This window comes from Balaenoptera borealis (genome assembly GCF_965194805.1).
Source record: "Balaenoptera borealis genome assembly, chromosome: 16".
NCBI classification, from domain to species: Eukaryota; Metazoa; Chordata; class Mammalia; order Artiodactyla; family Balaenopteridae; genus Balaenoptera; species Balaenoptera borealis.
The window spans coordinates 27,187,748-27,214,049 of record NC_138872.1 but is presented as its reverse complement, the minus strand read 5'-3'; the positions used below and the strand labels follow the sequence as shown (position 1 = coordinate 27,214,049).

Genomic DNA, 26,302 nt, shown 5'->3' with positions numbered 1-26,302 from the left:
CTTGAAATATTTCACTACTTTAGAGCAGTAGTTTTCAAAATTTGACCTCAGGATCTCTTTACAACTTAAAAATCATTGTGGACTCTAATAACTTTTGTTTATGTGGCTTATACTTATCAATATTTACCACATTAGAAATTTTAAATGATAAATTAAAAAAATACTTATTTATTAATTCATTTAAAAAGCAATCACATACTCATTACATGGAAGCATAAATAACATATTTTTATGAACTATAACTATTTTCTCCCTCCCCCAAATTTACTGAGATGAGTGGTGGTTGTTTACGTTTTTTGTGACGCTCTTCAATGTCTGGCTGAATAGAAGACATTCACCTTCTCAAATTTTCTGTATTCAATCTGTTGTGATACGTTGTTTTGCCTGAAGAGTAGGAAGAAACTCTAGCCTCACAAAGATATGTTGTTGAAAGGGGAGGACTTTGTGTACCCCTGAGAGTTGGGGACCTTGAGGAGTACTTGGATCACACATCAAGAACCACTGCTCTGGGACTTCCCTGGTGGTGCAGTGGTTAAAAATCTGCCTGCCAATGCAGGGGACACGGTTTCCATCCCTGGTCCGGGAAGATCCCACATGCTGCGGAGCAACTAAGCCCGAGTGCCACAACTACTGAGCCTGCGCTCTAGACCCCGTGAGCCACAACTACTGAGCCCACGTGCCACAACTACTGAAGCCCATGCCTAGAGCCGGTGCTCCACAACAAGAGAAGCCCGCGCATGCCAACAAAGAGTAGCCCCGGCTTGCCACAACTAGAGAAAGCAACGAAGACCCAACGCAGCCAAAAAATAAATAAATAAACTCGTTAAAAAAAAAAAAAGAACCACTGCTCTAGGGAATTACAATATGCATCCTTAACTTATCACTATCTACCTTGACTCAATATTATACCACTTCGTGTACAATGTAAGAACCCTAGAACAGCATGCTCTGTTTACTCCCCTCCCATCTTTTGTGCTGCTATTTTTGTCATATATTTTACTTGTAAATATGTATAAACCCTACAATACGTTCTTTTTTTTTTTACAATGTAGTTTTTTTTAAATTATTTATTTATTTATGGCTGTGTTGGGTCTTCGTTTCTGTGCGAGGGCTTTCTCTAGTTGCGGCAAGCGGGGGCCACTCTTCATCACGGTGCATGGGCCTCTCACTATCGCGGCCTCTCTTGTTGCGGAGCACAGGCTCCAGACGCGCAGGCTCAGTAATTGTGGCTCACGGGCCTATTTGCTCCGCGGCATGTGGGATCGTCCCAGACCAAGGCTCGAACCCGTGTCCCCTGCATTGGCAGGCAGATTCTCAACCACTGCGCCACCAGGGAAGCCCAGTTTTTTGTTTTTTTTTTACTTTTTGGCCACACCAGGTGGCACATGGGATCTTAGTTCCCTGACCAGTGATCGAACCCTCACCCCCTGCAGTGGAAGCGTGGAGTCTTAACCACTGGACCACCAGGGAAGTCCCAGCCCTACAATGCATTCTCATTATATTCACTTTACATAGTTAACTGTTTTTTTTTTTTTTAATTAAGATATGGAAGAAAGTATTTCAAATTTACTCCACTCTTTACCCCTTCTTATAGGTCTGAATCTCCATCTGGTATAAGTTTCCTTCTACTTGAAGAACTTTCTTTTAAAATTCTTAAAAGATGATGTTCCTTTGTCTTTAGGCTTGCATTGTCTCTGATGAGAAGTCAGCTGTCCTTTACACTGTCTCCCCACCACTGCCCCGGCAGTTACACACACACATACACGCACACACCTGTATGTGTCTTTTTCCCTTGTCTGTTTTTAACATTTCTCTGGTTTTCAGCAATTTGACTATAGTTTGTTTGCCTTTGTGTGTGTGTGTGTGTGTGTGTGTGTGTGTGTGTGTTTTGTATTTATTCTACTTGGAGTTAATTGAGCTTCTTGGATCTGTGACTTGATAATTTAGTCAAATTTGGAAATTTTTCAGCCATTATTTTTTCAAAAAATATTTTCTGTCCTATTTGCTCCCATCTCCTTCTGGGGTTCCAATTACATGTATGTTAGGTTTCTTGATATTATCCCATAAGGCACTGAGATTCTGTTCTTCTAAATTTGTTCTTTCTCTAATTCAGATTGAATAATTTCTATTGACCTGTCTTCAAATTTATTATCTTAAAATTTTTTTCCAGCTTTATTGAGATATAATTGGCATAAAACATTGTGTGATTTAAGGTGGACAATGTGACGAACTGATACACATATATATATTGTAAAATGTTTACCACAATAAGGTTAGTTAACACATCCTTTACCTCACATAACTACCATTTTGTTGTTGTTGTTACGGTGAGAACACTTAAGATCTACTCTGAACAACTTTCAAGTCTATCATACAGTATAGTCACCCTGCTGTACATTAGATCCTCAAAACTCATTCCTCTTATAACTGGAAATTTGTACCCTTTGACTAACATTACTATCCTTTTTTCTACAATGTCCAATCCCCTGTTGAGCTCATCATATGAATTTTTAATTTCAGATACTATAATTTTCAGTTCTATATTTTTCCATTTTGGTCCTTTTTTAGACTTTCAATGTCTTTTCTGCAATAACTCATTATACTGATTAAATGTAATTAAATATATTTAATATATGTTTAATATAATTAATATATTTAATATATATTTAATATAATTAAATATATTTACTCATTATATCCACCTTTTCATGTAAATTCTTTAACACATTTATAATATCTGTTTAAAGTCTTTAATAATTCCAATAATTGGGTCATTTATGAGTTTATCTCAGTCGGTTGTTTTTCCTCTTGATCATGCATTACATTTTTCTGCTTTATTATTGCATGTCTTATATTTTTTATATTCCATTCTGGTCATTGTGTATAAAAAACAGTGAAGACCAAAAAATTACACACACCCACACCCACACCCACATATGTGTGTGTGGGTGTGTGTGTGTGTATACAGGCATACATCATTTTATTGTGTTTTGCTTTATTGCAGTTTACAGGTATTATGTTTTTTACAAATTGAAGGTTTGTGGCAACCCTGCATCAGCCAAGTCTATTGGTGCCATTTTTCCAACAGAATTTGCTCCCTTCGTGTCTGTGTCATGCTTTGGTAATTCTCACAATATTTCAAACTGTTTCATGATTATTATATTTGTTATGATGATCTGTGATCAGCAATCTTTGATGTTACTACTACAACTCACTGAAGGCTCAGACGATGGTTAACTTTTTTTAGCAATGAAGTATTTTTTAATTAAGATATGTACATTTTTAAAAAGACACAATGCTATTGCACACTTAATAGACTACAGTATAGTGTAAACATAACTTTTATATGCACTGGGAACATGGGTTGGACCAAAGCTTTAATTACACTGAGTTCACCCCAAGCCTAGCCTCCTGTACTGCCATTTTGAGCTTGTTAGTATTTGACCTGGGAGGAGATTGGACTGCAGTTCAGTTTTTTTGTTTGTTTGTTTGATTTTTGTTGTTTTTGTTGTTCATTTTTGAATTCAACTCTGGCAGGGCTGCCGGAATGCAAACACCATGTAAACATGGAGTTTGGGTTTTCTCTCAGCTGTACTGTTTTCTCTACTGTTCCTTTCTTAAGCAAATTTGCCAGAATCTGGTTTTGTTTGGTTTGGTTTTGGAATGGGCCCTTCCAGATTTTGATTTGTTTTGCCATCCTACATATTGTATAAGCTCAGCTGATTTCTCCTGGTGCCACAAACTCTCTCTTCCACGGCCGGCTTGTTCCTCCACTTGCCCACCCCAGGCCAGGCAACCAGCCCAGATCTGGAAACGGCTGCATCTCTCTGCTCCCCCCTCCATGAAGGCCTTGTTTCTCTCTGGAATCAGTTCATCAAGTTTTCTTTTGTCTATTGCTCTCCACTAGCCCCATGGACAAGTATATTTATTTTGTACATTTTTTTCTCATTGTTACTATAGGATTGAAAGTCTTTTACATTCTTTTACATCATAACCAAAAGCGGAAGTCCTCTCCTTGGTATTTTAATTTGCATTTCTTAATTATTGGTAAGGTTGAGTATCTTTTAACATGATTGTTGGTCATTTAAATTTCCTGTACTATTAATTGCCTGTTCATAGCTTCTAGACATTTTTCTATTGAGTTTGTCTTTTTCTTAATGATTTGTAGTAGTTCTTTATGTACTTGGTCCAAATCTCTTATGGATTATAAGCACCACAAATATTTTTTCTTAATCTATAGGTAGTCCTTTAACTTTATTTGTGGTATATTTTGTTATAGAGTTCTGTTATATATACAGAAAGTTGAGTATATCATAATTTTACAGCTCAATGAATTTTCATAAACTTAATATACCCACATCAGGAAACAGAACATCACCAGCATGCCCTCTTCTAATCATTCCTCGATAAAGGTAGCCATTATCCAGACATCTAAAGATGTGTTGGGAATTCCCTGGCAGTCCAGTTAGGACTCTGCACTTTCACTGCCAAGGGCCTGGTTCAATCCCTGGTCAGGGAAATAAGATCCTGCAAGTTGTGCAGCCAAAAAAACAAAACTGTTAATTTTTAAAATTGAATATTTTAATTGTGGATTCATATGCAGTTGTAAGAAATAATACAGAGAGATCTTATGTGCCCTTTACCCAGTTCCCCCCAGTGGTAACAGAGTAAAACTATAGCACAGCATCCAACTAGGATATTGACATTGATACAGTCAAGATATGGAATATTTCCATCACCACAAGGATCCCTCATAGTCCCTTTTATAACCACACCCACTTCCCCTCCCTCCCCCTCTTCCTCCCCATCCCAACGTACCCTATCTTTAATCCCCAGCAACTGTTGTTCTGTTCTCTTTTCAATAATTTTGTCCTTTCAAAGAGTTTTTATAATGGAATCACCCATTATATACTAACCTTTTGGGACTGGCCTTTTTCACTCAGCAACTTTGTTAGAACTATATTCAGGTTGTTGAGTGTATAAACAGTTCATTCCTTTTTATTGCTGACTAGTATTCCAGGGAATGGATATACCACCATGCGTTTAACCATTTACCTATTGAAGGACATCTGGGTTTTCTTCCAGTCTGGGGCTATTATGAATAAAGCTGTTATGAACATTCAAGTACAGGTTTGTGTGTTAGTTTTCATTTCACTGGGGTAAATGCCCAGGAGTACAATTGCTGGGTTATATGGTAGTTGCATGCTTAGTTTTTTAAGAAACTGCCAAATTATTTTCCAAGGTGGCTGTACCATTTTATATTCCCATCAGCAATGTATGAGTGATTCAGTTTCTCTGTGTCCTTTCCAGCAGTTGGTGTTGTCAGAGTTTTTTATTTTAGCCATTCTGATGCTTGTGTATTGCTATATCATTGTGGTTTTAATTTGTACTTTCCTAATGATAAACGATGTTGAACATCTTTCCATGTGTTCATTTGTCATCTGTATATCCTCTTTGGTGAAATATCTGTTCATGTCCTTTGCCCATTTTCTAATTGGATTTTCTTTTTAATGTTGAGTTTTGAGAATTCTTTATGTATTCTAGATAGCAGTCCTTCGTCAAATATGTGGTTGCAAATATTTTCTCCTAGGCTGTACCTTGCCTTTTCATTGACTTAACAGAGTCTTTTAAAGAGCAGAAATTGTTAATTTTGAAGGTGTCCAATTTATCAGTTTTCCCTTTTATGGACCATGCTTGTAGTGTCAAATCTAAAAATTCTTTGCCTAGCTCTTAGATCCCAAAGATTTTCCTCTATGTTTTATAATTTTACATTTTACACTTAAGTTTGTGATCCATTTTGAGTTAAAGTATAAAGTACTTTATACTTTATATAAAGTATGAGGTTTAAGCCTAGGTTCATTTTTTGCATGTGCATATCCAATTCTCCAGCACCATTTATTGAAAAGGCTGTTCTTCCTCCATTGAATTGCTTTTGTTCATTTGTCAAAATTCAGTTGGGCAGGGACTTCCCTGGTGGGCCAGCAGTTAAGACTCCACACTCCCAATGCAGGGAGCCCAGGTTTGATCCCTGGTCCGGGAACTAGATCCCGCATGCTGCAACCAAGGGCCCGCACACAGCCAAATAAATAATTTTTAAAAATTCAGTTGGGCATATTTGTGCGGGTCCATCTCTTGGCTGTTTGTTCTGTTCTCTTGGTCTTTGTATCTCTTTCTCTGTGAATACCACACAGTCTTGATTATTGTAGCTACATAATGTTTTGAAATTGGTTAGACTGATTTATCCCACTTTATTCTTCTTTTCAAAATTGTTTTAGATATTCTAGTTCTAATATCTTTGCCTTTCCACATACATTTTAGAATTATCTATATCTACAAAAAAATCTTACTGGGATTTTGATCCCAGGAATCGCATTAAATGTGCACACCAACCTGGGAAGAATTGACATCTCTACTCTGCTGAGTTTTCCAATCCATGAACACGGTAGGGTTCTCAATTTATCTAGATCTTCTCTGAATTTTTGCATCAGCATTTTGTAGTTTTTAGTACATAAGTCCTGCACATGTTTTGTTAGATTTGCACCTAAATATTCCTCTTTTAAAAAGTAATAGTTGTAAATTGTATTTTTAATTTCAGAGTTCATGTGTTCATTGATAGTATACAGAAATATAACTGATTTATATGTTCATCTTATATCCTGTGATCTCACTGTACTCACCTATTAGTTCATGAATTGTTTTTTAGATTCCGTGAGAATTTTTACACAGTCATCTGTAAAAAGGGACAGTTTTCTTTCTTCCATTCTGATCTATGTGCCTTTTATTGCCTTATTGCCGTGGTTAGAACTTCTAGTGCTATGTTGAATAAGAGTTGTAAGAGTGGACATCCTTGCTTTCTTCCAGTGTTCTTCACATATTCTTCAAATGTGTTCTTAATTACTCATTGAAACATTTTTATGATGGCTGCTTTAAAATATTTGTCAGATAATTCTAACACATCTGCCATTTTGGAATTGGCATCTACTGATTTTTCTTAGTCTCATTGAGATTTTCCTGATTCTTGGTATGACAAGTGATTTTCAGTTGAAACCTGAACATTTGAGGTATTATGCATTGAACTCTGGATCTTGTTTAAACCTCTTTTAGGTGACATTTTCTGACACCACTCTGGCCAGGGAAGGGGGCATAGTACCACCTCATTTTTACCATATAGGGTAGAAGTCCAGGTTCCCCACTTGGCCTCCATTGACACTTGAGGGTAGAAGGGGTTCCTTCTTACTGCTGGCTGGAATGGGAGTTCTGGTTCCACTAGGCCTCTGCTGATACCACCCTGGCCAGGAGGGTTAGGAGTTCCTTGCTACTGCTCCCTACCTGACCCACATGAACACCACAGGAAGTGCAGCCTCATTACCACTGGGTGGTATTGAAAGTCCTGACTCTCCACTAGGCCTCCGTTGACATCAGCCCAAGGGAGAGGGGTGCCTCCTTATTGCCAGGTGGGGGTGGAAGCCCAGGCACATGATCTCCACTGACACAGCAGGGGTGGGCACCTCACTACCACCTGCTAGGCATGAAAGTCCCGGCTACGTCTTTGACCTTCTCTGACACCAGCCTAGCCAGGGGTCTTGGGGGATATTGGGTGCCTTGTTACAACCTGGTGGGAAGTCTAGATTCCCCACTCAGCCTTTGCTAGCATCAGTGAGGTTGGGCCACAGATTTGTTTCTGCCGGGGTTGGCCAGAGTAGAGAAGTTATTGTCTTAAGACTTCCTTTCCTGGTTTTGTCAGCTGGAGAGAGCAGGCTTTTGTTGGAGGTTTTTTTTTTGGTCTGTGCCCATTGGTGTTTCAGACTTGCTAGCTTCTTCGTCTCCACATCTGGGATCTATGAGGCAAAAAGATAACCCAGGGAATTCACCACATGCTGTTCCATGGGTCCTGAGGTCCTTAGCCGATCTGCCTTCTTCTGTCCACCTTTCAGGGTCTTCTTATACTTGTTTTATATCTAATGTCCTGGGGTTTTAGTCATCCTGGTAGGAGGAAGAGGGAAAAGTATATCCATTCCATCTTCTCAGATGAGTGACAGAAAGGAGGATTTGCAAAAACATATCATTTAGTATAAGGATTAGCCATGGCATATGTAAAGCAACCAGACCATAAAGGGCACTGAAGAAAATGATTGCTATTATTTTTCAATGATTCAAAGATTTTATCATTCTCAATTTGATTATTTTGTTTCATGCTATGATGCTAAATTCTAAAATTCAGTAATTCTATGTTTTGGCATTTCCATGTATGGAACTTGACCTTTCTTCCTTTCCCTTTTTTCCTATCCCTGGACTATTCTAGGGAAATAGTTGATTCTGAGCAAGTGTTCCATTTCCATGTCTTGCAGAGAGCAGAGAGCATCAATCCGGTTCAAGACCACTCTTATGAATACTCTCATGGATGTCCTTCACCACAGGCCAGGATGGGTGGAAGTAAAGGAGTAAGAAACCCTCACCCCCAGCCTTGTCTCTCCTTCCCTTTGTCTCACAGATCCTTGTCTCCCTTCGTTTTTGTCCCAGTTCCCTTGGGTGGCCACTGGGACTTGTCCCAATTTGGCTGTGACAGTGGCCAACATTTATTTAGCATTCACAATGTGTTAGGTGCATTACTGATGCCATCTCTGTCTTATTTAAGCCTTATAACCATCCAGAAAGATGTGATTATGTTCAGAAATATTAAGCCAATTGTTTAAGGTCACACAGCACGTAAGTGTCAGAGTGGGATTCAAACCCAGTTCAGTTTGACTATTCCACAGCCAGTGTCCTATAGCTCTCTATGCAACCATCACAGACCCGTGGGGTGAATCCTCCAGTTATTGCAGGTCCTGGCCACTTACTAGTTCTGTGACCTTGAACAAGTTTTTTGACCCCTAAGTCTACGTTTCTTCTTCTATGCTGGGCCCTGGGGATACTGAGATGAAAAAGCAAACAATCCCTGGCACGTAATAGGTGTTAATATTAGTGAAGGTTAAGGTTTGGATGCATGTAACAGAGACACAAAATAAAAGAGGCTTTGACAGACTAGAAGTTTATTTACCCCGCCCACTGAAGTCCAGATGTAGGAGGTTCAGAGAGAGTATGGAAATGTGGGACCCGTCTGCTTCCGTCTTTCCACTCTGCTATCCTTTGAGTGAGGCCCTCGTCCTCATGGTCTGAGGTGGAGCTCCTGCACATTCCAAGCAGCAGGAGGTAGGAAGGAGACAAGAAAAGTCATGTCCTACCCTTGAAGGACACAACCCAGAAGTCCCTCACATTTCACTGGCCAGAACTTAGCCATGTGGACACACCTAGCTGCAAGGGAATCTGAAAAATGTAGACTACATTTTCCAGGTAAATGTTGGAAATTTTATGACTGTAGAAAAAGGAGAGAATAGATATGAGGGGTGAGGGCAACCAGCTACCCTGCCAGGGTCCTCAATAAATATTTGTTGCATAACAACAACTAAGCCTCCTAGACACTCTTCCGCACTTTACACGCATGACCTCTTTGAATCATCCCAGCAAACCTTCCGGTAGGTGCTATTATCATCCCCATTTTCCTGATGAGAAAACTGGACAAAAAGAGGAAAAATATACCATGTTGGAAAAAGAAAAATATACTCATCTTGTCAGGGCTTGAGCTAGGGTTTGCACCTAGTCTGGCTGTCTGCAGAGTCCCAGGCCCATCCTCCCTGTTCTAGCAGCCTCTCATTAATTGAAGGAACAAATGAGTGAATAGATGAATCCATGGTTCCTGCTGCCTGGTGCTGGAGTCTAGCAGAGGAGACAGACCCTTACTAAATCATCCCACAAAAAAATTAGGAATTGGCTGATGGTGGCAAGCGTGGTATGGGTAATCCAAGATGGCAGAGTCCTCTCTCTGGCACTTTGGGGAGTATTACAGTGATGGTGATGATGGTGATGGTGGTGATGATGGCAGCTACTGTGGATTTTCCTTCTTGGTTCTCTCATGTATCACACTAATATCAGAATGAGTTTTCCGGGCTTCCCTGGTGATGCAGTGGTTGAGAATCTGCCTGCCAATGCAGGGGACACGGGTTCGAGCCCTGGTCTGGGAAGATCCCACATGCCTTGGAGCAACTAGGCCCGTGAGCCACAACTACTGAGCCTGCGTGTCTGGAGTCTGTGCTCCGCAACAAGAGAGGCCATGATAGTGAGAGGCCCATGCACTGTGATGAAGAGTGGCCCCCGCTTGCCGCAAATAGAGAAAGCCCTCGCACAGAAACGAAGACCCAACACCGCCAAAAATAAATAAATTAATTAATTAAATTAATTAATTAATTAAAAAAAAAAAAAGAATGAGTTTTCCTTCCCTGGATCCAGAAGAACTGGATGTAGTGGAGGATGCGGCGGGGGAGGTGACCGGCAGGTGTATGGGAAAAGGCACTGTCCTGACCTGCCATGTGACCTGAGGCTGCCCCCTGTTTCTCCTCAGCCTTGCTCCATGGTCAAGTGGAAGAAGGTCTGAGGGTTTGTCTGGTGCTGATGGTGTGGGAGTCCATGAAGCATGTTGTTTCCTGGCTGATCCCAAATTACCTTGAGAGTCCTCAAGTCAGGAAAGGCTAGAGGCCAGGGCCTTTACACCAGACATAGCTCTGTGAATGTGAGGCCTTGTCCTTAGGACCTAAGCTGGGGTCTGGTATTTCCAGACAGAACGAGGTCCCAATTCAGACCATCAGCCTGTTAGGTCAAAGTTTGGAACAGATGTGGCCAGAGCTGTCCCCTCCCTTGCTTCCCACAAAGAAAGCTGCCCTTGATGCCTGGAACTGTAGCAACCATCTTGTGACCTTGAGGTGATGAGCATGAAGACAACATGTTAAGGATGGCAGAATGAGAAGGTAGAAAGAACCTGGATTTCCTGTTGGCCTTGTTGAGCAGTTTAATGTCTTCCTGAGTGATTTAAGCACAACTTGACTGGGCTTCCTTGGTGGTGTAGTGGTTAAGAATCCGCCTGCCAATGCAGGGGACACAGGTTCGAGCCCTGGTCCAGGAAGATCCCACATGCCACGGAGCAACTAAGCCCGTGTGCCACAACTACTGAGCCTGCGCTCTAGAGCCCGCGAGCCACAACTACTGAGCCCGTGTGCCACAGCTACTGAAGCCCGCGTGCCTAGAGCCCGTGCTCCGCAACAAGAGAAGCCACCACAATGAGAAGCCCGTGCACCGCAACGGAGAGTAGCCCCCACTCGCCGCAACTAGAGAAAGCTTGCGCCCAGCAACGAAGACCCAACACAGCCAAAAATAAATAAATAAAATAAATAAATTTATTTTTAAAAAAAAAAGAGCAACTTGACTGTGATAATCATGAAGATGGTGTACAAAATGAACAAACTTGTGGAATTAGAAAAGAATCCAAAATCCACATCGTGGTCTACAAGGCCCTGTTTGTTGGGCCCTACTCCAGTTTCAGTGTCATCCCTTACGTTTCTCCCTCCACTCCGGCTTTTTTTTCATATCCTTGAATGAGCCCTTTCCAACCTCAGGGCCTCAGTTCCTGCCCTTCCCTCTCCCGGAACCCTCTCCCCACTGCCCTTGATCTGGCTGTCCCTCCTTACCATTCAGATCTAAGCTGAAAGGTCAGCTCCACAGGGTAGCCTCCACATAAATAGGTCCCTCAGCTGCCCTGCCTCATGGCCTCCAGCTGGGTTATTCCAACTGGGTTATAACATTTCACAATTCCTCATTAGAGAGTTGTGTATTTGTTTCCTTGTTTATTTTTTATCTTCCCCACAGGACTGTATGTACCACCTGGCCAGGTGTTTTTTTTCCCCCTATATCCTTGCATCCAACATTGTCTCTGACACCAAGACAGCCTCAACACCTATGTGTTGTATGAATGAATGAATAATTCATTATTCATTCATTCATCCATTATTCATTCAACTAAAACAAAAGGTGGGCTAAAAAAAAAAAAAAAAGCAAGTTGTGAAAGGAAATAGACAAGAGCAGCTCTAACCACGGAGCTTGGAATCTGGAGCCCGATGGCCTGAGTTCCAGTCCTGCTCTGCCACTTACTAGCTTATGAACTTAGGCGAGTTCCTTAACCTCTCTGTGCCTCACTTCACTCATCTTTAAAATGGGCATAATAAAAGAACCTAACACTTAACAGTTACTATGAGGATTAGTGAGTTAATATTTGTAAAGTACTTAGAACAGTGTCTGGCACATGGGAAGCGGAAGTAAGTATTAGCCATTAGAAAGTTTTAAGAACATGCCAAACAATGCCATGTGCCACATATGGATACACACATATATACACAGTAAAACTATAAAGACACTCATAGAAATGATTCCAAATTCAGGCTAATGGCTTCCTTTTGGACAGGAGAGTAGGAGATAGAATCAGTCAGGAATATACACGGGGCTTCAGTTATATCTGTAATTTTTTACTAAAAAATTGGAAGTAATCACGGTGGTGCATTTCATTTCCTGTCAAGTCTTTTTCAAGCACCTCCTCTGTGTACTCCAGCTCTGGTATCTGGATTTGGTAGATCAATCTGGTTTCCTGCCCCCCTCTCTGGCATGGTGGTGAAGAACAGGGTCAGAATTTGGAGTCAGGCAGGCTTGGGTGTGAATCCTGAGGCTGCCATGTCCTCGCTGAGCAAGGCTATCCCTGTCTTAGGGATCCAGGCATGATCGTAGTCACTTCTGGGGCTGCTCTGAGGGTTCAGTGAGAGGAGAGCTTTCTGAGCTAGGAAGAGCTTATAAATGTTGCCTGTTTCCACTGCTTGGTAATGTGGGCTCAGGGGTGGCTACTTGGATGCTTCCAGAGCCCAGGCAGGTAACATGACCAGGTAAGGTTGGCCCGTTGTCATGGGCCATAGGGCATGGTGGTGACTGTGATCTGGAGAGGGTGTGCCCTGTCTAAGGTGGTGGGTGCCGGGGGGCATCTGGGCTCAACGTGGCCAGATCTGCTGATTGTTCGAAGGAAGCCAGTAGCCTGGATTTTTGCAGGGACGTTTCTGTAGTTTTCACTCTGGCCTCACAAAGTACATGGTGGGCAGTGGCAGCCCGAGGCCACCTCCTTGAGACTTACCTAATGGACACACCGCTGCTTACCCCTCAGCTGCACCTCCCTGGGCCCCAGATCCCCAGCAGTGCTGAGGTCCTCAGGTCCTGACTTTTGTCCCACCCCCACCCCCAGTGAAGGGGAATGCGATTTCTACTGGTGCGATGTCAGCTGGCTCCGGGAGAATTTCGACCACACCTACATGGATGAGCACGTGCGGATCAGTCACTTCCGAAACCACTACGAGGTGAGCTGGGTGGGCCCAGGGGACTGGGTGTGGCAATGAGCAGGAGCTGGCTTGGGGGTACAAGGACCAGAATGGAAAAGCACAAGGGAATTTGGGGTACATGCCAGGTGAGAGATGTGTGCCCTAGATTCATGATGAGCTAAATAGTGTGAGGGAATAGGGATCTCAGACCTGAAGAACAGGCCACCTTGGGGAGGGGACTGAGGTCATGGGCTGTCTGGCTTCAGGTGCAAAGGCTGAAGAAGCAGGATGCTTGAGGGATTATGTGATTTCAGGGTGAGGCAAGTTGAGCTGTTTGGAGTCTGGAGATGGGAGGGAGGACTGGGAGGAACCATACCACAAAGATGGGACTAGAGGGGCCAGTGGTGGGAGATTTAAGAAGGTTAGTGCAGCTTAGCAGTTAGAAAAAGAACTGTGGCATCAGCCAGGCCCGGGTCAAACCCTGGCTGTGCTGCCTGTTAGCTGGATCGCTCTGGGCAACTGACAGCCTTTCTGAGCCTCAGTTTCCTCACCTGTAAAGTGGGGATAATTATAGAATAGCAGGCTCTCAGTCAAAGTTACTCTTATTGTTACTCTTTTTTTTTAATCTTTTTTTTTTAAAGATTTATTTATTTTGGCTGGGCTGGGTCTTAGTTGAGGCACGTGGGATCTTCATTGTGGCATGTGGGATCTTTTAGTTGCAGCATGCGGGCTTCTTAGTTGCGGCATGCAGCATCTAGTTCCCTGACCAGGGACTGAACCCAGGCACCCTGCATTGGGAGTGCAGAGTCCTACCCACTGGACCACCAGGGGAGTCCCTCTTATTGTTGCTCTTACCGTACAGAGAATGGGGGCTGTGGGGGGCAGTTGGTGGGGTGGTTGGTGCAGGGCAGTGGGCATGAGCGCCAATGGCCTGCCTGTCCATCGTGCTGCTCAGCTGACCCGCAAGAACTATATGGTGAAGAACCTGAAGCGCTTCCGGAAACAGCTGGAGCGCGAGGCGGGAAAGCTGGAGGCAGCCAAGTGCGACTTCTTCCCCAAAACCTTTGAGATGCCCTGCGAGTACCATCTGTTTGTGGAGGAGTTTCGCAAAAACCCAGGAATCACCTGGATCATGAAGCCTGTGAGTGCCCGGTGCTGGGGACTGGGGAGAGGGGGTGTCCCAGGCACCAGAGCAGGGATCCTCCATTGACACAGGAGTCTGCCAATGGAGAAGGACAGGACTCTGCCTGGGAATTCAGCCTTAGATGCATCATCTGCCTTTCCCTAAAGCAGGGGTCCCCAAATCCCGGTCCGGGACCTGTTAGGAAGCAGGCGCACAGCAGGAGATGAGTGGCGGGCGAGGGAGCGAAGCTTCATCTGCAGATCCGCATCACTCCCCATCGCTCCCCATCGCTCCCCATTGCTCCCCATTGCTCCCCATCTCTCGCATTACTGCCTGAACCACCCCACCCTCACCCCTGTCCATGGGAAAAATTGTCTTCCACAAAACCGGTCCCTGGTGCCAAAAAGGTTGGGGACCACTGCCCTAAAGGACTGACTACATCTCCTCCTCTCTGCAGTGTGTGGACCCAGCACCTATGACTGCTGGTACACAGTAGATGCTCAATAAATGTTCACTAGATGCTCAATAAATGTTCACTAGATAAACAAGTGATCCTCAGGACACCAAGGCAGGGAATCCAGAGTCTCTCTTCCTGATATGAATGAAAACAACAGCCAGGCTGTGAGAAGTGCTTTACTTGCATTGCCCCACTTCTTGTAATGGTCCTTGGGAGGAGGTATTACCAGCCCCATTTTAAAGATAAGGAGCCTGAGACCTATTTATTCAAGCATCCCACAAATGCTTACTGAGCACTTGCCATGTGCCAGGCACAGAACTAGATGGTGGGGATACAGCTCTCAGCAAGTCAGACATGGGTCTCTGCCCTCCTTGAGGGCAGACAATATGCAGAGAATACATGTGTGATTACAGCTGTGCTAAGTGTTAATAAGGAGAATGGTGCCAGCAGAGGAAACAGCAGGGGGATTTCCCCCAGCCCTTCGGCAGGCTTCTCTGAAGAAGTGAGAGATTGGACTCTGAGGCCAAACCCCTTGGTTCAAATATTAGCTGTACCACCTACTGTGTGACCTCAGGCAGATTACTTAACTTCTCTGTGTCCCGGTTTCCCCACCTGCAAAGTGAGAATAACTATAGCACCTATCACATAATGTTGTGTGACTAAATGAGTTAACACAGGTACAGCACATATTAGGTCCTCAATGAATGATAGTTGTTGTTGTTATAAGAATTAGTATTGAAAAACAAACAAACAAAAGAAAACAAATAAATTTTTAAAAAAGAATTAGTATTGAGCTTCAACCTGAAGGATGCAGAGGAGTCAGCCTGGAGAAGGGCAGAGGTAGGGAAGAGCATTCCAGGAAGAGGGAACTGCATGCCCAAAGGCCTTGCATCTGGAGGAAGCCCTAGATCAAGAAACTTGAGTGGCGGGCAAGGGAACCAGAGCACCTGCCGGCCCCTCAGCCCTTCCTCGTGCCAGGACTGGCTCTCACCACAATGCCACCATAGCCTTGAATGGCATCATCAAAGCCCCCCTAGTATTTTCTGGGATTGGAAATGTACTTGGCCCCAGGAAGGGAGTTGGGGGTAAGGTAGGAGGGGGCAGCCCTCCTTGTTGAGCTGGAGATGGGCTAGTGTTGGCTGATGCAGATTTAGCCAATAGCACAGGTGAGTGGAGGGGGAAACTGGCAAAAAACACCAAATGCTCCCAAAGGGGACAGAGCCAGGATTTACCCAGGCCTCCTGAAGTCTTGCTGGAAGGCTCGGCCCCCTTCCCAGGAAGGCGGGAAGGCCAGTGAGGAGGGCTCAGAAGGGTGTTAGGCAGATGAACACTGCAACCCACCGGGCGGATCCCAGTTCCCACCATTATCTCCTCAGACAAATGGTAATTTGTGCTAATTGGGAACAAGCAATTGCATATTAAGTTGATTCCTTTCCCAGCCCCCGCCTTTGTTAGCAGCAGAGACAGCTGTAATTAAGAGGAGGAATCTTGGCTCCGTGTGTGTGTGTGTGTGTGTGTGTGTGTGTGTGTGTGTGTGTGTCCTCTCTCCTGAATCGCTGCGGCGCCCTGTCTGGCGTGTGGGGCGTGGAGAGTGGGTGCTTCTAGTTAGAAGCCTGGTTCTGATTCTGGTCTGCCACTTATGAGCTGTGTGATCCTGAGCGGGTTACTAAACCCCTCTCAGTCCATTTCCTCGTCTGTAAAACGGCCTTAATGGGTATACCTGCCTTACAGGGTTGTGAGAGGGTTCAGTGAAGTTACACGGGTTGTATACATGAATTATACAAGCTGTATAAAGAGCTTGGCACTTAGGTGCCCAATAATTAACCGTTTTTGTTGTTATCTCCGAGAGTCCAGACAATACTGCCTCTTCCCCCTGCCCCTGGGGAGCACTGGGTCAGTGCGTCTCAAATTTTAACGTGCTCACGAATCATCAGGGATCTGGTTAAAATGCAGAGCCCCTTTCAGCAGGTCTGGGCACGGCCTGAGAGTCTGCACTGCTAACCACCTCCTGGTGATGCCACTGGGGCTGGTCCACAGCCAACACTTTGAGTAGTGAGAATATAGAGGAGCAGTTCTCAAACCTGAGAATTTTCTGGAAAGCTTATTAAAGCACGCACCCCCAGAGTGTTGGATTCAGTAGGCCTGGTGCGGGGCCTGATAATATGCATTTCTAACAAATTCCCAGGTGCAGCAGTCAGGGCTCTCCATGGAAATGGAACCATTAGTGTGTGTATAAGGAATTGGCTGTGTGATATTGCGGAGGCTGGTAAGTCTGAAATCTGTGAGGGCAGAAAACTCAGGCAGGATTTCTCTGTTACAGTCTTGAAGCAGAATTGCTTTCTTTTTCCAGAAGCCTCAAGTTTTGCTCTTAAGCCCTCACCTGATTGGATGAAGCTCACCCACATCAGCCAGACTGATATCTTAAAGTCTACTGATTGTAGATGTTAATCACATCTATAAAATACCTTAACAGCAACATCTAGACAAGCATTTGACCAAACAACTGGGCACCATTGCCCAGCCAGGTTGACACATGCAATTAACCATCATACCAGGTTATGAGAATGCTGCTGGTCTGGGTACCACACTCTGAGAACCACTGGGCTAGATCATTAGCTCTGGGATCCTGTTGCTTGGATTCCTTTGGTGTGGGGAAACGTTAAAAAAGAAAAAATGTTCACATAGTTCACATAGCTGCAGTGGCCGGGCCAGTTGGGGCAGCCACCGGCCTGCCTTTTCCCTCAGATGCCTCCTCTACCCTGTTCCCCAGGGCCTGCGAGCCTTCCTCTTCCTCTTCAGTGACGGCAGAGCAGTCCTGGAAAGAGGGGTTTGAGGTGAACTCAGAAGGGAGCAGGCAGCATCACCCCCTTCACGCCACCCCCTCAGTCTAGTGTAAAGCCCATCTCAATCCAAACTTTCCTTTTCCATCTAAGTGTTCTCCCCTCCCACCAGCCCAGGCCCTCTGGATTGGCAGGGAAACGGACAGGACCCAGATCATAGGGACCACGCTTGCTCCTCTAGCCTCCCTTGTGTGGCTAGGAGGCAGGTGCCGGGCTCTCAGGACCCGGTCTGTCAGTCTCTCTGTGTGTCCGCAGAGCTGGTCTAACACTTCACTCGGGGCTGTGAGCATCCTGGGCAACCACTGCGCTGTTCTGGGTTTTGGGGGGGCCTCTGTCCAAACTGCAGGACGGTAAGAGCCGAGTTTTAACATTCTCTTACACGGGTTTACCCCAACCAGAGCTTCTCACACTTTTTCACTGAAATCTCCTAAGAGTTGGGATGTTCTGGATGCAGATAACAGAAAACCCAATTCACAGTAGCTCAAACAGGAAGGCAGGGGTTCTGTACTGTTCTCTTTGGCATCTGGTGTCATGTGTGGACCCCATCACAGGATAGCGTTTTTAAAAGCATAACATAAAGCATGTTTGATTATAAAAGAAAGCAACTATATTGAAAAACAGTTACAAGCTGTGTTTGTCTGGGTCCTCTGAGAAACAGATGCCAAGACAAGATTTAATAGGCCAGAGTTTGGCCTGTGAGACAAGGCAGAGGGAGCCTGGGGCGGCTGAGGGAGCTGTCACCCCACCAAGGCCAACCCCAGTCGGGGAGAGAGGGAAGGAAGGGTGGGCAAAGTCTCCTAACTGCCCTGCGGCCTGATGGAAGTTCAACGAGGCCTACGGAGGCCTCAAGCCCAAGTCGCTGTCACGAGTGCCCTGTCTCCCAGGAGTGGGCCAGCCTTCGGGTCCTTGCATCCGCATCAGTGGCCTGGCAAGTAGGGCTGGATTTCTGCTGCAGCAGCTGGCACTCTGTCAGCTGCTCTCCTGCAGTCAGAGGCCTGCTGGTACTTCTCACGGGCCCATCACAAATATTAACACATTCTTTATGCTCTAGGAATATATGTTCTTTTCATTAACAATTAAAGAGAGTCTAACAGCAGGCCCAACCGTTACCGTAATTTCAAGGTCATAATGAGTATAACCAGTATTTGGAGATAGATATTGAACAGTTGTAACGTGATATGAAAATAACTGGGTTTTTTTTTTTTTTTAATTCATGATTACCAACCTATAAATTCATGATTACCAATTTCAAGTTCTCATCTTTTTTTTTTTTTTTTTTTAAAGGGAACGCTATTTATTTAGTTAGTTAGTTATTTTGGCTATGTTGGGTCTTCGTTTCCGTGCGAGGGCTTTCTCCAGTTGCGGCAAGCGGGAGCCACTCCTCATCGCGGTGTGCGGGCCTCTCACTGTCGCGGCCTCTCTTGTTGCGGAGCACAGGCTCCAGACGCGCAGGCTCAGTAGCTGTGGCTCACGGGCCCAGTTGCTCCGCGGCATGTGGGATCCTCCCAGACCAGGGCTCGAACCCGTGTCCCCTGCATTGGCAGGCAGATTCTCAACCACTGCACCACCAGGGAAGCCCCAAATGGGTTTTTTTTTTGAGAGCAAAGTCACAGGCCTGGCTAATACTAGTAGGATTTCTTGCCTGCTTTCATAATGGAAGGAAATGTGAAAATCTGGTCAGGGGTTAATGAAAATAAAGATGAAAAATTTTTTCTCATTCAAGCTTACAGACCCCAGGGAATTTCCTTTAATGATGAAAGGTCGACTCCAGGGATGGTTCAGTGGGCAGTTCAACACTGTCACCAATTCCCAGCTCAGTGGGCTGACTGCTCCTCTCAGCCACAACAAGGCTGCTGCAGCTCTAACTCACCTCCTCACATCTCCACCTGCCACAGGAATAAGGGAATACCCTGGTCTTGTGGCCCTTTTGAGGAAGACACAAATTCCCAGAAGTCCCTGCAACAGACTTCCCCTGGCATCCTGCTGGCTCATGCCTGAACCAATCAGATGGCAGGGACATGGGACCACTGTGACGGCTCAGACGTCCCCAGAGGGCGGGGCTACTGGAAAGAGGAGATCCAAATGGGGTTCTGCTGGCAGGGAAGAAAGAGAATTGTTGCTGGGGAGACCACCAACCGCATCTGCAACACCCACTGAATGCCCTGTGATGAACGGGCCCCAGGGGCAAGGCAGGGGGAGGCAGGCGGTGAAGGGCTATGAGTGGCCACAGGTGGTACAAAATCAAAGTATGGTTCATTTTAATAATCCACTAATATTGTTTTCCAATCAATAACATATCTTTTAATAAAAATATTTTCCTCCCGAATCATCAAGTAAGATTGATGCTCCCAGATGTAGCACCGTGTTTATCACATGATTCTGTTTACTCCCTCACACTTTGCAGGAGCTGAATGAGCCCCAGGCTTGTGAAAGACAGATTTAACCAGGCTGGATTCGTCACCTACTGGCTGTGTAAATTTGAGCAGAGTGCTTGGCTTCTCTCTTCCTTGGTTTCCTTGGCTGCAAAATGGGGATAATATTAATGCCTACATACAAGTGTTTTAAAAAGCTTTAATGACGACCGGAAGTTGGGTTTCGGCTGCGGTGGCAAAGGCAGCTACCAGTGTAAACCCAGGGCTGAGAATTTTCTGAGTGACTATGACTTGTATAATAATAATAAAAAAAGTTTTCAAGTACTGTACAGACACAGAAGATTACAAGCACTCTTAAAGGGTAGTCACATGGCTAGCTGTAATCTGTAGGTCAAGATTGAGCTCAAAGTTGCTTAAGAGTACCTCCCATCAGGAAACTTGCACAAGCCTCTTAGATAGCCTCATCCATCAAAGGGCAGACAGCAGAAGCAAGAAGAACTACAATCCTGCAGCCTGTGGAACAAAAACCACATTCACAGAAAGATAGACAAGATGAAAAGGCTGAGGGCTAAGTACCAGATGAAGGAACAAGATAAAACCCCAGAAAAACAACTAAATGATGTGGAGATAGGCAACCTTCCAGAAAAAGAATTCAGAATAATGATAGTGAAGATGATCCAGGACCTCAGAAAAAGAATAGAGGCAAAGATCAAGAAGATGCAAGAAATGTTTAACAAAGATCTAGAAGAATTAAAGAACAAACAAACAGAGATGAACAATACAATAACTGAAATGAAAAATACACTAGAAGGAATCAATAGCAGAATAACTGAGGCAGAAGAACGGATAAGTGACCCGGAAGACAGAATGGTGGAATTCACTGCCGCGGAAGAGAATAAAGAAAAAAGAATGAAAAGAAATGAAGACAGCCTAAGAGACCTCTGGGACAACATTAAACACAAAAACATTCACATCATAGGGGTCCCAGAAGGAGAAGAGAGAGAGAAAGGACCCGAGAAAATATTTGAAGAGATTATAGTCAAAAACTTCCCTAACATGGAAAAGGAAATAGCCACCCAAGTTCAGGAAGTGCAGAGAGTCCCATACAGGATAAACCCAAGGAGAAACACGCCAAGACACATAGTAATCAAATTGGCAAAAATTAAAGACAAAGAAAAATTATTGAAAGCAGCAAGGTAAAAATGACAACATACAAGGGAACTCCCATAAGGTTAACAGCTGATTTCTCAGCAGAAACTCTATAAGCCAGAAGGGAGTGGCATGATATACTTAAAGTAATGAAAGGGAAGAAACTACAACCAAGATTACTCCACCTGGCAAGGATCTCATTCAGATTTGATGGAGAAATCAAAAGCTTTAAGACAAGCAAAAGCTAAGAGAATTCAGCACCACCAAACCAGCTCTACAACAAATGCTAAAGGAACTTCTCTAAGTGGGAAACCCAAGAGAAGAAAAGGACCTACAAAAACAAACCCAAAACAATTAAAAAAATGGTAATAGGAACATACATATTGATAATTACCTTAAACATGAATGGATTAAATGCCCCAACCAAAAGACAAAGGCTTGCTGAATGGATACAAAAACAACACTCATATATATGCTGTCTCCAAGAGACCCACTTCAGACCTAGGGACACGTACAGACTGAAAGTGAGGGGATGGAAAAAGATATTCCATGCAAATGGAAATCAAAAGAAAGCTGGAGTAGCAATACTCATATCAGATAAAATAGACTTTAAAATAAAGAATGTTAGGGAGGGTGGGATGGAGGGAGACGCAAGAGGGAAGAGATATGGGAACATATGTATATGTATAACTGATTCACTTTGTTATAAAGCAGAAACTAACACACCATTGTAAAGCAATTATACTCTAATAAAGATGTTAAAAAAAAAAGAAACAAACAAAAATAAAATTAAAAACTACATAATGATCAAGGGGTCAATCCAAGAAGAAGATATAAAAATTATAAATATATATGCACCCAACATAGGAGCACCTCAACACATAAGGCAACTGCTAACAGCTCTAAAAGAGGAAATCAACAGTAACACAATAATAGTAGAAGACTTTAACACCTCACTTACACCAATGGACAGATCATCCAAACAGAAAATTAATAAGGAAACACAACCTTTAAATGACACAATAGACCAGATAGATTTAATTGATATTTATAGGACATTCCATCCAAAAACAGCAGATTACACTTTCTTCTCAAGTGCGCACAGAACATTCTCCAGGATAGATCACATCTTGGGTCACAAATCAAGCCTCAGTAAATATAAGAAAATTGAAATCATATCAAGCATCTTTTCTGACCACAACGCTATGAGATTAGAAATCAATTACAGGGAAAAAGACGTAAAAAACAGAAATACATGGAGGCTAAACAATACATTACTAAATAACCAGGAAATCACTGAAGAAATCAAAGAGGAAATCAAAAAGTACCTAGAGACAAATGACAATGAAAACACGACAATCCAAAACCTATGGGATGCAGCAAAAGCAGTTCTAAGAGGGAAGTTTATAGCTATACAAGCCTACCTCAAGAAACAAGAAAAATCTCAAGTAAACAATCTAACCTTACACCTAAAGGAACTAGAGAAAGAAGAACAAACAAAACCCAAAGTTAGCAGAAGGAAAGAAATCATAAAGATCAGAGCAGAAATAAATGAAATAGAAACAAAGAAAACAATAGCAAAGAGCAATAAAACTAAAAGCTGGTTCTTTGAGAAGATAAACAAAATTGATAAACCATTAGCCAGACTCATCAAGAAAAAGAGGGAGGGGACTCAAATCAATAAAATTAGAAATGAAAAAGGAGAAGTTACAACAGACACCACAGAAATACAAAACATCCTAAGAGACTACTACAAGCAACTCTATGCCAATAAAATGGACAATCTGGAAGAAATGGACAAATTCTTAGAAAGGTATAACGTTCCAAGACTGAACCAGGAAGAAACAGAAAATATGAACAGACCAATCACAAGTAATGAAATTGAAACTGTGATTAAAAATCTTCCAACAAACAAGAGTCCAGGACCAGATGGCTTCACAGGTGAATTCTATCAAACATTTAGAGAAGAGCTAACACCCATCCTTCTCAAACTCTTCCAAAAAATTGCAGAGGAAGGAACACTCCCAAACTCATTCTATGAGGCCACCATCACCCTGATACCAAAACCAGACAAAGATACTACAAAAAAAGAAAATTACAGACCAATATCACTGATGAATATAGATGCAAAAATCCTCAGCAAAATACTAGCAAACAGAATCTAACAACACATTAAAAGGATCATACACCATGATCAAGTGGGATTTATCCCAGGGATGCAAGGATTCTTCAATATACGCAAATCAATCAATGTGAAACATCATATTAACAAACTGAAGAAGAAAAACCATATGATCATACGAATAGATGCAGAAAAAGCTTTTGACAAAATTCAACACTCATTTATGATAAAAACTCTCCAGAAAGTGGGCATAGAGGGAAACTACCTCAACATAATAAAGGCCATATACGACAAACCCACAGCAAACATCATTCTCAATGGTGAAAAACTGAAAGCATTTCCTCTAAGATCAGGAACAAGACAAGGATGTCCACTCTCACCACTCTTATTCAACATAGTTTTGGAAGTCCTAGCCATGGCAATCAGAGAAGAAAAAGAAATAAAAGGAATACAAATTGGAAAAGAAGAAGTAAAACTGCCACTGTTTGCAGATGATACTATACATACAGAATCCTAAAAATGCCACCAGAAAACTACTAGAGTTAATCAATGAATTTGGTAAAGTTGCAGGATACAAAATTAATGCACAGAAATCTCTTGCATTCCTATACATGAATGATGAAAAATCTGAAAGAGAAATTAAGGAAATACTCCCATTTACCATTGCAACAAAAAGAATAAAATACCTAGGAATAAACCTACATAGGGAGACAAAAAACCTATATGCAGAAAACTATAAGACACTGATGAAAGAAATTAAAGATGATACCAACAGATGGAGAGATATACCATGTTCTTGGATTGGAAGAATCAATATTGTGAAAATGACTATACTACCTAAAGCAATCTACAGATTCAATGCAATCCCTATCAAATTACCAATGGCATTTTTTACAGAACTAGAACAAAAAATCTTAAAATTTGTATGGAGACACAAAAGACTCCCAGTAGCCAAAGCAGTCTTGAGGGAAAAAAACGGAGCTGGAGGAATCAGACTCCTTGACTTCAGACTACACTACAAAGCTACGTAATCAAGACAATATGGTACTGGCACCAAAACAGAAATATAGATCAATGGAACAGGATAGAAAGCCCAGAGATAAACCCATGCACCTATGGTCAACTAACCTATGACAAAGGCAAGGATATACAATGGAGAAAAGACAGTCTCTTCAATAAGTGGTGCTAGGAAAACTGGACAGCTACATGTAAAAGAATGAAATTAGAATACTCCCTAACACCATACACAAAAATAAACTCATAATGGATTAAAGACCTAAATGAAAGACTGTACACTATAAAACTCTTAGAGGAAAACATAGGAAGAACACTCTTTGACGTAAATCACAGCAAGATCTTTTTTGATCCACCTCCTAGAGTAACGGAAATAAAAACAAAAATAAACTAATGAAACTTAAAAGCTTTTGCAAAGCAAAGGAAACTACAAACAAGATGAAAAGACAACCCTCAGAATGGGAGAAAATATTTGCAAATGAATCAATGGACAAAGGATTAATCTCCAAAATATATAAACACCTCATACACCTCAATATTAAAAAAACAAACAACCCAATCCAAAAATGGGCAGAAGACCTAAATAGACATTTCTCCAAAGAAGACATACAGATGGCCAAGAAACACATGAAAAGCTGCTCAACATCACTAATTATTAGAGAAATGCAAATCAAAACTACAATGAGTTATCACCTCACACCAGTTAGAATGGGCATCATCAGAAAATCTACAAACAACAAATGCTGGAGAAGGTGTGGAGAAAAGGGAACCCTCTTGCACTGTTGGTGGGAATGTAAATTGATACAGCCACTATGGAGAACAGTAAGGAGGTTCCTTAAAAAACTAAAAATAGAACTACCATATGACCCAGCAATCCCACTCCTCGGCATATACCCAGAGAAAACCATAATTCAAAAAGACACAGGCACCCCAATGTTCATTGCAGCACTATTTACAATAGCCAGGTCGTGGAAGCAACCTAAATGCCCATTGACAGACGTATGGATAAAGAAGATGTGGTACATATATACAATGGAATATTGCTCAGCCATAAGAAGGCATGAAATTGGGTCATTTGTAGAGACGTGGATGAATCTAGAGACTATCATACAGAGTGAAGTAAGTCAGAAAGAGAAAAACAAATATCGTATATTAATGCATATATGTGGAACCTAGAAAAATAGTACAGATGAACCGGTTTGCAGGGCAGAAATTGAGACACAGAAGTAGAGAACAAATGTATGGACACCAAGGGGGGAAAGCAGTGTGGGGTGGGGGTGGTGGTGTGATGCATTGGGAGATTGGGATTGACATGTATACACTGATATGTATAAAATTTATGACTAATAAGAACCTGCTGTATAAAAAAATAAATAAAATAAAATTCAAAAATTCAAAAAAAAAACAAACAAAGTTGCATAACTTGTTACACTTTATATCCAACCTCAGTGTCTACCTTTGCAAAATTTTGGGACTAATGGTACATGGAACCTAACTGAGATGCTGTGATTTAAATAAGAGAGGATTTTTTATTCAAATTAAGTACATATAGGATTCCAGCTTTAGTGGGCGTTATTGTCTCCCCAGTATCCATTCCACTACGGCTCCCCCATTCTATAGGGTAGATTCTAATTGGACTGAGTTTTTCCAGGTGATCCCATCTGTATCGCCCATGTTTTCCTGTCTCCTGAGTAAAATTCTCTCACTTCCATTTTATGAATTTTGTCAAGTGGCCCCTTAGTTATCTATAAATGCGTATTTCTAATTACACACAATTCCAGTGTTTCCATTTGGTGTTTGGAGGCTATCTTTAAGGAGTCTGAGATTTTCTGTCCCTTTTCCTGTTGACAAAGGGAGAAAAGCAAAACAATTTCTATAGTAGTATCATATGCAGTAGTTTTCTTGTAGTTATCCCTCCACATAATTATAGCCAACACTCAACTGTCCCTTAAGAAAAGTCATGATATGACTTTCTAAACAGAATTTAGAAACGAATTAATTACAATAC

At 42.6% G+C, this 26,302-nt stretch overlaps 1 protein-coding gene across 7 annotated transcripts in view; it reads left to right on the top strand.

Annotated features, from left to right (window-relative positions):
* Positions 1-26,302, top strand: part of TTLL9 (tubulin tyrosine ligase like 9) — a 62,129-nt gene that overhangs the window by 6,318 nt on the left and 29,509 nt on the right. For 3 of the 7 annotated variants that reach the window (XM_082358871.1, XM_082358869.1, XM_082358868.1), the window contains exons 3-5: positions 8,349-8,441; positions 13,145-13,256; positions 14,173-14,358. In XM_082358871.1, coding sequence (XP_082214997.1) covers positions 8,349-8,441; positions 13,145-13,256; positions 14,173-14,358 — 391 coding nt within the window. Of the gene's footprint in view, positions 1-6,318; positions 8,442-13,144; positions 13,257-14,172; positions 14,359-26,302 lie in introns of all 7 variants that reach the window. The other 4 variants (XM_082358874.1, XM_082358872.1, XM_082358873.1 and 1 more) reach the window with 2 other exon arrangements.